General features: G+C 36.6%; 1 protein-coding gene across 1 annotated transcript in view; it reads left to right on the plus strand.

Moving 5' to 3' along the window:
- The window catches only part of LOC140165832 (uncharacterized), a 30650-nt gene that overhangs the window by 12178 nt on the left and 4126 nt on the right, over positions 1-14346 (plus strand). Inside the window, exons 6-9 of the mRNA XM_072189154.1 lie at positions 709-767; positions 5643-5690; positions 8085-8162; positions 9788-9868. Coding sequence (XP_072045255.1) covers positions 709-767; positions 5643-5690; positions 8085-8162; positions 9788-9868 — 266 coding nt within the window. The remainder of the gene's footprint in view (positions 1-708; positions 768-5642; positions 5691-8084; positions 8163-9787; positions 9869-14346) is intronic.

The following is a 14346-nucleotide window of genomic DNA, read 5'->3' on the forward strand; positions in this document are numbered from 1 at the left end:
ATATATAGTTGCAGTACATTCAAATTTCATCGAGCATCGTGAGATGTTGCGATGTGGACGCATTGTATGTTTGTAGGATTATAATATTTTATGTGGCACCTAATTTTCTTCTTTGATGCTGGCCTTCAACAATATAACTCACTGAAATGCGAATGTATTCATACCAGTACTATTGTCTTTGTAACTGTTATAAATGACTGACATTGATGATGATTATAAATGTTACATTCGATGTTGCTTTCGTTGATGATAATCTTTATTATGATGCTTATTTTGGATGATTTAGGTCAGGGCTCTCTTATTGGTGGAACGTTGGACAGTTTCTAGCAAGGCCCAGAAATAATTATTATTTGGCTCCTGAACAAAATTATATGCCTACTTTAGATGATGATTTAGATAATGAAGATGATAATAATGATGAGGCTGAAAATGATTATTGTACATGCAGCTAATCAACTTATTATTATCATTATTAGTTCCAAAAAGAACTACATAATCTACAACAACAATTGTTTGAAACTCTGCTATATTGGGCTATTCCGGATGAAATATAGAAGGCATGACCTTAATCTCCTACACAAAGAGTGTGAATCTCAAATGGGGTTACCTGAATGAGTGACTCCATTAAAAATTTCAACTGGAATATCCAATTTCTGTGATTTTATTATTCTAAAGCATGTATACCTCTTTTTTTTAAACCCCTTATAGGTGATCAAGATTCCCGCTTATTCAACCGCCGTGCCTTCTCAATAACACCAGGATCAAAGGTAATTCAAATTTGCTGTCACTCTTGCCCCTTTGTTTGAATTTGTTCTTCTTTATTCTGTAGCTGTGAGATTATTCTAATGTGTGCAGATTGATTTCTGAAATAATACTTTCTACATGTACTGTGATGACTTGCCTTGTTAATAGATTTGGTTTATAAATTTATATTTTCTCACTAGTCCTCACTATGTATCTTATAGATAATTTTGAAATTATAATTAGTTCTCTGGGTTGATAAGATGAACAAATTTAAACTTTTCCCTGAGCAGCCAGAGCACATTAATATTGATAAAGCACAAAAAGCACAAAAAAGAATAGTGCATCTAGCGGATTGCTCCCCATTCCAGAAAAATACAGCACTAATTTTTTGGGATTAAAAAAAAATATCATTCAAATGAAACATAGCTCAATCCTAATCATTCATTTAGTACTAACTTGAGATAAACAAAAAAGTGCACTATTTTACTAATTTCTTGAAAAAAGAACCAAAAACTACAGCATATTATTTCCAAAAATTAGCCAAATATTAAAATTTGACTTTTATTGCCAGTTAGAACTAACTTAAGGATTAGGATTTAGCTGTTTCATTTGGCAAAACGGGATTAAATATTTTAAATCCCATAAAATTAGTATACTACTCCCAGGCCCGTAGCCAGGATTTATTTTGGGGGGTGCTGATTTTGAAAAAAGTGGACCTTTTAAAAAAAAAAATTTGGACCTTTTTGGACTGGCGGACGGATTTGGACATTTTTGGACCAAAAAGGAATTAAAAACCTTATTTTTTAAGCTCGTTACGCTCGAAAATGGGAGTTTTGGGGTCAAAAAAGGGGACTTTTTGGGCCTTTGGCATTTTTTTTGGGGGGGGGGTGCGTCGAACCCCCTGGCTACGGGCCTGACTACTCCTAGCCCAGCGCTCTTTCCAACTGAGCCACAGAGGCACACTGGAGAAGAGTGGAAGATTGAATAATAAATTATTTCATCCCTATTTGACTTTGTGTATATCAAATATATTGATGTAAGCATGTGTGACCAAAAAAACGCGTGAAAAGGGGTGCTTTTTCTTGGTTGGGCACGTTACGCATGTGACGCGTTAAGGGGGCAAAAAACAGTGATTTTCATGAAAAGGGTAGTTTTAAAATCGTTTATAATGCATTTAGGGTACCATTTTAATCCGCTTTTCAAATCTGCTGAAACTCCCGATTCGAAAGTTTATTCCAGTGCCGAATTCCCGTTCAGTATAATGTTTACAGCATACTCCAAACCTAGAGTGTCACTATGTTATGCATATATATTTCATGATGTGTTACATGTGATTTAACCATGGCCTCTTACTTCTATGTAAAATACCGTTTAGATTTAAAAACGTGCATATTAATTAATGACGTCATATAAATGTTGCTTGAATTCTTTGAATTATGATGGGTATATAGTTCAGTGGACAAACGGGGAGACAAAAATCTGGGACGAAAATATGTATTTCAAAAAGATTTTCAGGACCTTTATAGATTCCTCACATTATTTACTACTCCTGCTGGTAGATTTGTGAGTTTCCCCTTCTGGATTACTTTAGGAAATTATATTTGCAGTAGAAAGCATGAAAAGGGCACACAATATCAGGACACGATAATCAACTTAAGGTGCCGAATTGGGAACCAATCACGATGTGAATAAATCTAACGTTACCTCTGGATAAATTACGCTGTATATTGGTATTTTATATTCTCACAAAACTACTTTACGAGAATCCAATCAGATTCATGTAACAAGCTACGAATCTAAAGGCCTCATGGTAGGCCTACACATTGAATTCATTGTGTCATTATTTATATTTTAAAGTGGTATGGTATACTGGAGGAGGGGGGTGTATCCGGGAGGGATAGACTTTTAGTGTTCAATGACAAGTTAGTAGGCCTACAAAAAATTGTTTAATTTGTCAAAATCCATCAAAACTTGTAAAGTTGGTCAAAATTAGACAAAAACTTGTTTAGGGGTCAATTTTTTTTTTTTTTGGGAAAGCGCTAAAAACTTGCTTAGGGGGTCATTTTGCTCACAGAGGAAAACTTGTTTAGGGGTGTTGAAAAAAATTTGGTCACGCATGTCGCGTACACTCTCATATTTGAGTGCCCCCCCCGGGGAACCCAGCTCTTGGGCAGCTTACCTTATTGTAAAACCTAACCATAAGTTTAAAAGTTGATGTTGTTTATTGTTTTGATGTTGTTTTGTTTAATGTTCTTGCCAGGCATATCCAGGCAACTTTAACTTTTCACCTGTTGCTGTGAGTTACTTGTAAGGTGGAGCTGAATGGTGAAACATTTAAAATGTTTACTTTTTAATTAAGAAAATGTCCAAGGTGTTCTTTGAAAAATGCAGAATATTGTGGGCATATTTTTTTTCTCATACAATTCATCAATATGTCTGCAAATTGCAGGGTTTGTGAAATAAAAATGTCACTTTTTTTCAATACTTTCTATCATATGTGCTTTAATTTTGGATAGTATATAAACATTAAAAATGTTAAACTGTTCAGCAAAGCCTATAGATTCATGTGCTCTTAGAAAAGATGTACTTTTGCAAAAAGTCAGAACTGACACAAACTAGAAACACTTGTGCAGTAAAGTATAGTTGGTGTAGAAGCCATTGGTCTATTCCAGAATAAAGTGCACATCCCCTATAGAGGAGTAATTTTTCAATCAAAGAAATGTCTGGATTTCCGAGTTTACTTTCTGAAAACGACTGGAATTCCAGTTGCTAATGTCACTTGAAAAGGCATGGAAATCCAGTTAAATGAAGACAAAATCATGGAAATGTCCAAAATGAGCTCTCAAATTGAGGATTTTTAATTTTGAACTATTTTTCTGCTGGATTTTTTCGCCTTTGGACACTTTAAAAGTCTGGATTTCCAACAATCACAACTAGACAAAAAGACTGGAAAGCCGAACTCCTCTATAGGGGGTGTGCATCTATTTTCTGAAATAGCCTATTGCAATGATATGATCATCACCTAGATTTGCAGTTAGAAATTTCTAGTCACAACTGAACTGGCTAATTGATCCAAACCTATTCACTTCTTCTCAGCAAACTCAATTTAATGCCATCAGTTACACCACTGAATGATTTACCCGAAGTCAGGGGCGTCGCTAGACCAATATGATTCGGGGGGTGTACAGTATGGTTTGCCGACGGAAATTTTTTGTAATTTGTTGACCCAATTTTTTTTTTAGCCAGGACGGCGCTCAGAAATCTAAAAAGTGGGTGGGGGGGGGGGCTGGGGGTAGGAGTCAAAAAAAATTTCAAAATTTTTTTTTTAAAACTAGTAACTACTATACCATTCACAGTAGGTCTATTACGTTACAACAACACAATTACGTAACAACACATGATTAATCTGTTATATGGCTCTCACAATTTGCCGACAATCACACGTACCTTTGACTACATTTGCCGACAGTCACGTGATTTTGCCGACAGCAGTCAAATTTTGCTGACAAAATTGTGTATTGGGGGGTGTCACACCCCCATACCCCCCCTCTAGCGACGGCCCTGCCCAAGTGCACCTCTGCACCTAATGTTTGATAGATCATGTGCTAACTTAACTTATTGGGAAGCAGCAAATAAGGGAATTTCCCTGATTCAGATTCAAAACCAATGATAAGATTAAACTCAACTAGTTAAGACACTCCCAGTACATGCAGTGCAGTGATCACACTTCTTTGCTTTTTCATCCCACAACAGACATTTAGACTTCATTTGCCTCAGAGAATGTCCGATTTTAAGAACAAAAATGACAAATCAAGTGAAAGACAAAACTCAAATTAACAAGTAAACAGACAAATGACATGTAGTTCAAAGATATAGTAAGTAAAAATGTTAGATCATGGAATGTTTAAATACAAACAACTTAAAAGGAAGTAGTGATTATACTAACTTGCACTGTCACTCATCAGGATAGAAGCAATGCATATTCTACTCCCAAACTATTTAAATAAAAACAAACATTACTTTGCCAAAATTTAATTGGTGCCCATTCAAACATGCTCATAGCCTACCCATCAAAATGAATGCTGGTGTATCATTTAGCTGAATGTTGTGGGGTGTAGACTTGTTGTGGGAGGAACTTGAGATATGCAGAGGTTTCAAGTATCCTATTGGGCTAGTACAGTTGCTATCCACACCCCCCTATGGAAGACATGACCTTAATCTTCCACACAGGGAGTGTGACTTAGAAATAGGTTATCTGAATAGTTGACTCAAATTGAAATCTGTACTCCCTGTGTGGAGAATTAAGGTTGTGTCTTCCATAGTGGGTGTATGAATATCAACTGGAAAAGACCATTTTAACTGCAGTATGACCCTAACCCTAACAGCCTAAGGGCTTTTAGGCAACGGGAAGGGAAAGAAGGAAGGAATAAAGAGAGAAAACAAAAAAAGAAGTTGTTTGCTCTGGGTGGAATTCGAACCCGAGACCCCTCGCATGCCAAGCACTGGGTCGGTGACACTTTGCCACAGGTCTTGGGCTTCGCTGGCCAGCGAAACCGTGCCTATATATCACTTAGGGTGATTGCGTCATCACACCACGTGGGATGCACACACAAACAGCGCATATATCAAGTAGTATTTTGTAGTACACAGTCATGTTAGGGTTAAGAAAAACTGAACTCCTTTTATACTTTTTGCAAAAGTTACAAACTTTCATTTTAATTTGTCTGCATGTTTGCATGTTTTTCTCTTACCTTTCACATTTATCCATTTCATCTCATATTTTTCTTGTCATCGTGAATTTTGCATGACACACCCACTACCACCTGTCTTACTACCATCTGCATGCCTGGCACTCTTTCATATCTATCTATATCCATTCCAATGTGTGCACTATGAAGGCGGGCTTGAAACGTCACCGGTCTGCTGTTGACCTGAAGGAACTAGAGGTATTTCAATGTTTATAATAATCATTATCTCATTAAGCAGATTGTGTTTGAATGCTGCTGCATGTAAAGTCTGAAGGCATTGTGACATTGACAATAAAATAATATTGAATATGTGATCAACAAGACATGACCTTAGTCTAGAGACCAAAGTTTTTTGTTTTACTGGTAAAGAAAACAGAATTTAGTGTTTTGCCTTCCACATAGGGAGTGTGAATTTCAAATAGGGCTCCCTGAATGGGTGACTGCTTTTGAAATCGAGGATTCCTTTTAGAATACCCTACCACTGTAGATTTTTAATGGGGTCTTTTATGAACGACCCATACACATACACTATGAATGTAAAAAATGGTAGGGTATTCTAAAAGATAGCCTTGAAATCTGCACCCCCTGTGTGGGAGATTTGAGGAGGCGAAGTCTTCCATAGGGGGTGTATGTCCATGTTGTAAATTCAGTTCACAGTTGCATCGTCATTTAATTCATTTCAGTGATTTAAACACAAACAAATAAACAACAAACATGTGTCCCTTTCTTCCTTTTTTCATTTTATACTGCTACTTGATTATAAACTGAGCTCAAAAAGAAACTTATAATTTTTCACAAGGTCATATCTTGAAATCCTGTCCATCAAATTGAACCAAAATTACACACAGATTTACTTCAATACTCTACTCTTAACACATGTCAGTAACCAAGCAGTTATCCAACTGGACCACATTCACAGCCCAACCCTGTTTCATGAAAAAAGTGTATGAAAAGCAGAAAGCAGCACCGTTTTATCATCTGTGCAAGGATCTTGTGTGCATTCTCACAGATTTTTTGTCCTGGGTGCCAAATGTTGGGCTGTGAAAGTGAAGGAAGTCCAGGAAGCTGTCCCATGACAGTGCATTTTGCTGTTGTGTCAGTTGGACAACTGCTTGGTTACTGACATTTTTTTTGAGTAGAGTATTAATGTAATCCTGTGTGTAATTTTGGTTCATTTTGATTGACAGTATTTTCAGATATGACCTTGTGATTCACAAGGTGTAAAAAAATTTAAGTTTCTTTTTGAGCTCAGTTTATATCAGCAGTATTTGTTTTGCTTTGTTTTTTTTGGTTATTTTACAAAAATCTTGGTTTCATTTACTTCTTCATTTCAGTCAAATGAATTTCATCTTTATTGTTTTGTATTGAAGTGAACTTTATCTTTATTATATTGGACCATTCTGTTCTGAGTAACTACTGATCCTGCATTATATACTGGGGTACCCAAAAAGGGGGTTTTGTTACATTTTGATGTGTAGCTTGGATTTCAAAACACTGTCTCTAGAGTATTCCTTCACTTAGAAGATTAAATTGAGGCTAATTTATTCTATATTACTCATGTTTTTATGTACTCATGTATTAAATCACACAATATATATATCCACAATCCTGGTCATGATGGTTGGAACACTTTAATAATGTGTACTTCAAATATGCCCCCAGTTCCCCCTGGTCAATGTTGCCAGTTGTTTATTTGGTCATGCACCCCTAGAGCCGGGGGTCACTCCCATTGTGGCCTGTACACCATCCACGATAATAAAAACACGTAAAAGGGTAGTTTTTCGTGGGTAGGCACGATACACATGTATCGTGTTTAGGGTGTCAAAAACATGAAAATTTGGAAAAAGGGTAGCAAAATTTGCAATTGCTAAATACGCGAAATGAAAGGGTATAAAATTTGATGCAAGGAATAAAATCCCTGTTTAGGGTGTGAAAACAGGCACATGTTACCTGTTTAGGGTATCATTTTAGCCAAGGGTTAAATCCTTGTTTAGGGTGTTTTTCAAAAGTTGATTATCATGGATGGTGTACAGGCCAGAATGGGAGTGACCCCCCTGGGCCCTAGTCAGAGACACCCAACATTGGTTGGTGGGGTAGGGGGAGGGTTGAAGTAGTAGGCAAGGGTTCAGACTTCACACCAAAGAAAGCAAAATTTTAGTATGTTAACTCTCTCCACGCGGGTGTGGAATGCAGACAAGTTTTTAAAAAAATGTAAAATTTAAAAAAAATTCAGAATTGTAAATTTTCATGACCATAGTTGGAATCAGCATGAAAAATGCATTAAAATGAGTACAAACAAGCCTAGTATTGGTTCAGTGGTTCTTAAGATAGCTCTTGATATTTTCAGAAAATATCTCAAATCTGGGATTTTTTTATGTTGAAGCCTATGGCTAGCATGCAGAGCATTAAGTATAACAGAAATACACAAGTGTTCCAACTACATTTGACCAGGATTTACAGGTACATGGAAATACAGCATGGTATACTGTGAAGTAGCTTCATTAAAGCATTGTGAAAATAGTGTTGAAATTAAAATCAAATTTAAGCGTAAACAACCGAAATAATATAAAATATAATTTGTTTTTGTTTTAGGTGACTAGTAGAAGAAGAAACAGTGTGGCTGTCCTAGGTTTTGCAGGTGCTCAATTGGCATCGTCATCCACTTCGCAAGTAAGTTTACATGTCATTGTTTATCAATCGGAATGTTGGATGGAAACAATCGCCCTTTGTTGAATAATCAAATTGTACGTTTTGGTGAAAATATTAATACCTTTGAAGATAAATTGCATGAAAGTCAGATCTCCCTCTCACTCACTCACTCTCTCTGTCACTCTCACTCTCAGTAGTTCTTTCCATTCTTTATGGTCAGTCAGAATTAATAGGTAAATTTTCATGGGAAAATTTTCCGGACATGTGACACCCATGGGCGCAGACATATGTGACCCCTCGGCACAACTGAGCCTTGAAGTCGCCAATCATCATTTTTGAGATATTCAACCAAAATATTCTGCTTGAAATTAGCTTTAAAATGTATATCATGTCTATAGTACTTGACATTTAAGTAGTGAAAAATCAATAAAACAGTCAATAAATCCTTTGTTTCCTATTGTTTATTGTTAAGTTCGATGGAGCATATCTCAATAGTGGCACTGGCGGGCTCAGTTGTGCCGAGGGGTCACATATTAGCATTATGGAATGTGACCCCGAGCACAGCGAGTGTTCTTCCAATGTATTTGAATAGGAAGAATTCCTCCTTTGATGCAAAATAAGTTACTTGTCGCAAGTTAATAATATTATGGTAAGAGTTTCCGTAGATAAATATTTTTTCCGTAGATAGATATTTTTGAAATTACGTTTTGAAGAAATTAAGATTACATAATATTTAATAAATTTGCAATGCACAAATTTCTATCAAAATTGCGATCAAAAATACTATTCCAATTCAAAATTACTAAGACTTGAATAGCGAGGTCACAGCCGGGGGTCAGAGATAAGGATCGAGGTCACACTTACATTGATACCCATTGGTCACGTGTCCAGAAATTTTCCTGTGAAAATATGCTCATTAATGTTGACTGTTTATGGTTATATTTTAACCGTACACTCAAAATACACTATGTACACCCAGTAGCTAAAAGTTTGTATGCTTGCACCGTCTTTACCCAGTGTCTTCAAGTTAACAAGCCAAGGAATTGCTTTTAAATTTGCAGCATTTGGTAAATCCTAGATTTATATGTTTTGTCTTTCAAATTCGACTTTCCTAAAAGCTCTACTGGAGTTTTGTGATCCAAATTGTGATCAAACAGAGCAATAACAAATAATCTCCAGCAATAAAAATGTAACACCACTGAAGTCCGATTCAGACTCGTGCGATGCTGCGATGGTTTTATAACATAGCAGCATTGCGTGATTTTATGGTCATTCTTACGACCTTGATTTTCCAGCAGCCAATCACAAGTGTGCACGACCGCGATATTGCAGCGCGATGCGAAGAAAGTTAAACAAAGTTCAACTTTCATTGTGGACGAAATTTCCACCCCGATGAGAATTTTCACCGCCGAGCTTGTCAAAATATGGCTCAGATTTCATTTTTCAAAGAATCGCAGCATTGCATCGCGCTGCGATGTGGATTCTGAATCTGACTTAACCCTATGAATGTGTTACGCATGTTATTGCCCTCAATTTTGACAAAGTATTAGCATTTTAATTGATCAAAATGTCCAAACTCTCAGAACCATATCCCAAACATTTCTCCCCCATCATTTTCATCTTTATGACTATGATTGACATGATAGTCTCCACAAGGACAGGGAGTTTACATGCGTTCAACCAGTACGCCGCCAAATAAATTCAGTGCCGTTGCCAAATCAGCAAGGGTATGTTGCGTTGGGTTTACACTCAGATCAGTGGTGTTGTGTGACCCTAACATTTTCCAAATATTCCTGCCACCTTACTGTGAAGACTAATGTAGTTTTGGGCTATTTCAGTTGAAATCTATATATAGTCTCGGTCCCAGCCGATTTGTGCTCCTTCGTCACTAAACAAACCGTCTGGCAACAACCTCATAGTACGCCTTTCTTGATTGGCTGAATTAACGCAGTAAAATACGGGCTTGCCAAATAACGGCATGCTGATGGACAGCCATGCGGTGATAAAATCCCCGTAAAATCAACACAATGTATGTGAGTATGCGCTGCCCGGACGCGCTGCGAGCTGCTGACATGAAAGGCGATATCAGACGATTGGCGCCTCAGTGGTTGCAAGCTAGCGTACATTTTTGCGTTTGCGGTATCTACAAAAATACGATGTTTGTGTCACTTACACAAGTCACGCCCTAATTCATCAGCCATATGGGTTCCATAGCCAATTGAAAATCTTTTTATTTAGAAATTTGTTAACCAATCAGCGATCATCATTTCGGGGTTGTCGCCAGATGGTTTGTTTAGTGAGGGAGGAACACAAACCAGTTGGGACCGAGACAAATCTATATACCCCCAGGCCTGAAAAACAAAAATGAACCAGGAATATAAAAAAAAGAAGAGGCAAAAGGGGAAAGAGATTAATACGTGTTCATATAATTATTGTCCACAGAATGCTATGGAAATTGGATATTTTGACCCATTATTTTCAAAAAATTACAAGGGGAAAACCCCCTCAAGCCACCCCACCCCCCTCAATAAGAGTGGGACATCATTTTACCTAAAGTTGGATATTACATAGTTCCTTTTCCCCATCCCCTGTTGAATTGCAATTTGCAGTTCAGGCTACAAATACGACTCATGCAGAGCAAAAATGATCAAAAATTATGGTTCATGCAGACATTTGCATGTGTATGAACATACTATTACAACATTTAAATTCCAACTTTCAGCACGCTTCGCAATATGTCAGTTCAGCATCTTATTTTGATGTTATTTTATATTAAGAGAGTGAAAGGTGGTTTCAGGTTATTTTAAAATGTTTATTCAGGCTCACATAATAAATAATCATGATAGTATGTAAAAATGGTGCACCAAATGGATTGAATTGTGCTTTGTTTTAAAAATTCTCTAAATTCTGAAGGGTCGCATATACGGTATTTATATATGTTAAGCAACACATTCGAACTCTCTAATTGTGATGCCTGGCTATGGGCATGCCTGGCTATGGGCTTGCACCCCCTATGGAAGACATGATCGTAATCTCCCATACATGCGGTGTAGTCAAATGGAGTCCCCATTCAAGTTCGCTGATGGAGTGCACATTAGCAACCATTGGTTACTGGTTCAAGCCTAGGCAGCCTAGGCTCATACACCTATTCCGAATTATGATATGAAGAGCTTTGTTTCAAAACCCCTTACATCCACTTGCCCATTTTTGAGAACACATCAAAAAATCATCAAAAAAATCACTGATATATGGGGGTTTGCAACAAAAGCAGTTTTTGGTGGGCTGCTTGGGAAGGATGAGCATCCCACCAAAAACTGCTTTTGTTGAAAAACACCTTATATCAGTGATTATTTTGATGAATTTCTGATGTGTTCTCAAAATTGGGCAAGTGGATGTAAGGGGTTTTGAAACTAAGCTCTTCAATTATGCCATAGGCTTTTTGTTGTGATCATTTCGATCAGTGGTTCGTAACAAATAAAGCGTGAGCAACAGTCATATTGTAACTTGCACTACGCCAGCAAAATAAGAGATGTATCATGGATTTCAACTGAAATAGCCCAGTAGTATTCCTGGCTAATGTAACACATGTTGTATATCATAATTTTACTTCTTACATCTAAGGCAGTGACTCAAGCCCGGATATTCGGTACCGCCCGCTTTTTTCCCTACCGGATACAAATTCCATTTACGGATTAAAAAAATAAAAAAAAAAAATAAAAAAAATAAAAAAAGGGTCTCTGGACCTAGACCTAAATGCTAGGATCATGGTTGACCTAAAAAAATTTAAAAAATTGAATTTTGCACATTGTTTTGTAATTTTAATATGAAAATTGATACATAGTTTTCATGTCATACTCTATTAATGATATCAAAATGCATTCAAATTCAATGCAGTTTGATATCAAGAATAGAGTATGACATGAAAACTATGTATCAATTTTCATATTAAAATTACAAAACAATGTGCAAAATTCAATTTATTTTTTTTTAGGTCAACCATGATCCTAGCATTTAGGTCTAGGTGCAGAGACACTACAAAAAAAAAAACAATTCAGTACCCGGTTACCCGCCTGAAATTTACCTCGGTACCGAATACGTCATTACCCGATAGGTCACAGCCTTACTTACATCACACTGAATAGAGTATACTAACCACCTTTCACCTGTTGATTACTATGACTAACATCTCCTCTTCCTCTCTGTATGTTTCCTCACTATGTCTTCCTACATCAGTTTGTTCAACAAACAGCAGGTTCTTTTGCTGCAAACCCAAGGAGAACATCTTCAATGTCTCTTAGTTCTTCTCTCAACTTGGAGGATTTCAAGGTTTCTTTCAAATTTCAAATTTATGTGGTGTCTAATTTGGTGACTTGCATGTTTTGTGTTTTTTAAATGCTGTGCATGAATTTTTTGGCATGATCCCTTTCTAAATACCTTGCATGAACTTAAAAACAATAGTTGTCAAGAGATTATGATTAGGCTTTAGGGGAAGGATTATGGTTGGGATTATGAGATTGTGATAAATCAGGGTTTGAGTTTGAGTTATGGTTGGCCTAGCAACGACTTTTAGTTTAGCTACTTTTCTTAAATTACTTAATGAAACATACTGGATTAAAAGAGCAATTGCTGAATTTTAGATAGATAATGACTTTTTGTTTTCAAGTATCATCTACATGTTTACCTCAAGTTTGGTAGTGATGTAGGAGCTTAGAGTTTTGGAATTAAATCTAATACTGGAACTTACTTTTTGCAACTATTGCGACGTTGCGTCTGGAACCACCAGACTTCATTTTTTTCATGCATGGGACCGGGCCATCGGGTCGATACCTAGCCGTCTATCACGTGACCAGTCCAACGGGTCAGTTGCCTGATGAAGTCTGGTGGTTCCAGACGCAACGTCGCAATAGTTGCAAAAAGTAAGTTCCAGTATTAGATTTAATTCCAAAACTCTGCTTGAAACTACTGAATGACTAAGATCATTCACTCATTTGATGTAGGAGCTTGTTTTGCTGGTCACACTGAATTGTGTGTACAAAGGTAATCACGCAGAGCATCCACGCAACATGCATACAAGGGCAGCTTATTGGAATGCTTGCATTACTGAACTTATGTTGAACCAAAGAATAAAATTAAGCAGAGGCATAGCAAGGGATGATCCAATTGAAGAGGATGAGAGGGCACAGGCAAATTATTTTATTTAAGGGTACATGTCCTATAACACTATACTACATTATACAAACATTGAAATTTGGTATATGTTCTACTTTATTTGGACACTAACATTATGGTGTATTTATACCCGGGGGTACTCAGTACAAATGACCATACGAGGGACGTGCCATAAATATGGGTAGCATTTTCAGCCTTCTGGTATAGCAATGACCCCTTTTTCAAAGCCTATTTTGGTATATGAATGGGTCCTTTTTTCAAAATTTTCTCAATTTTTTCGGAAAATAGCCCAATTTTTCCTTAATCTAGCCAAAATTTTGGGAACATTTGTAAAAATTAAGACAATTTGGGTTAAATTTGGCCAAAAATTTTGACTTTTGGTATATAAATGGGTCCAAATTTCTTGAAAATTGGTATATTTATGGGTCCACTTTCAAATTCTCATGGCACGTCCCTACCAAAACCAAACTTGAGTACCCCCAGGATTTATACATAAGGATGGTGAAATAATAAGTCATATATGCCTTTGTTCAGGAGGGTATGAAACTAAAAATATACTTTAATCAACATAACATGGAAATGTGGTAAACTTACAACCATTACCAATAATATGATCATTGATAAAACTTAATTTTGTTTATAATGTTTTGAGGTTTAGTATGCTGACATCAGTTTCAGACTCACACTTTTCAAGTCAAATGGAAAAGGTATCTTTATCAAATTGAACTTTTGGGATGCTATTCAAATTATACAGTTTTAACATTTTTCATTTATAAATGTGCAAATAATAATGAGAATCTAATGCCAGTTTATATGATTTGAGAATTCCGCTCTCAACTAAATTGGTATAGGTCGTTGGCTCTAAAACTGTTAGGCCTTGTTATGTAAATAAGACAATTTCACGCTCCATGACTTTCACGCTGGATCTCGGAACTTGTTCCTTTGTTATGTTAAATCCTTTGCCTATTTTCTATGCACAAGGTCCTTCCTATACAGGTGAGTGCACATGAAAAGAGTGTATCGCACGAGTATAACG

The sequence above is a fragment of the Amphiura filiformis genome, chromosome 12 (genome assembly GCF_039555335.1).
Source record: "Amphiura filiformis chromosome 12, Afil_fr2py, whole genome shotgun sequence".
NCBI lineage: Eukaryota > Metazoa > Echinodermata > Ophiuroidea > Amphilepidida > Amphiuridae > Amphiura > Amphiura filiformis.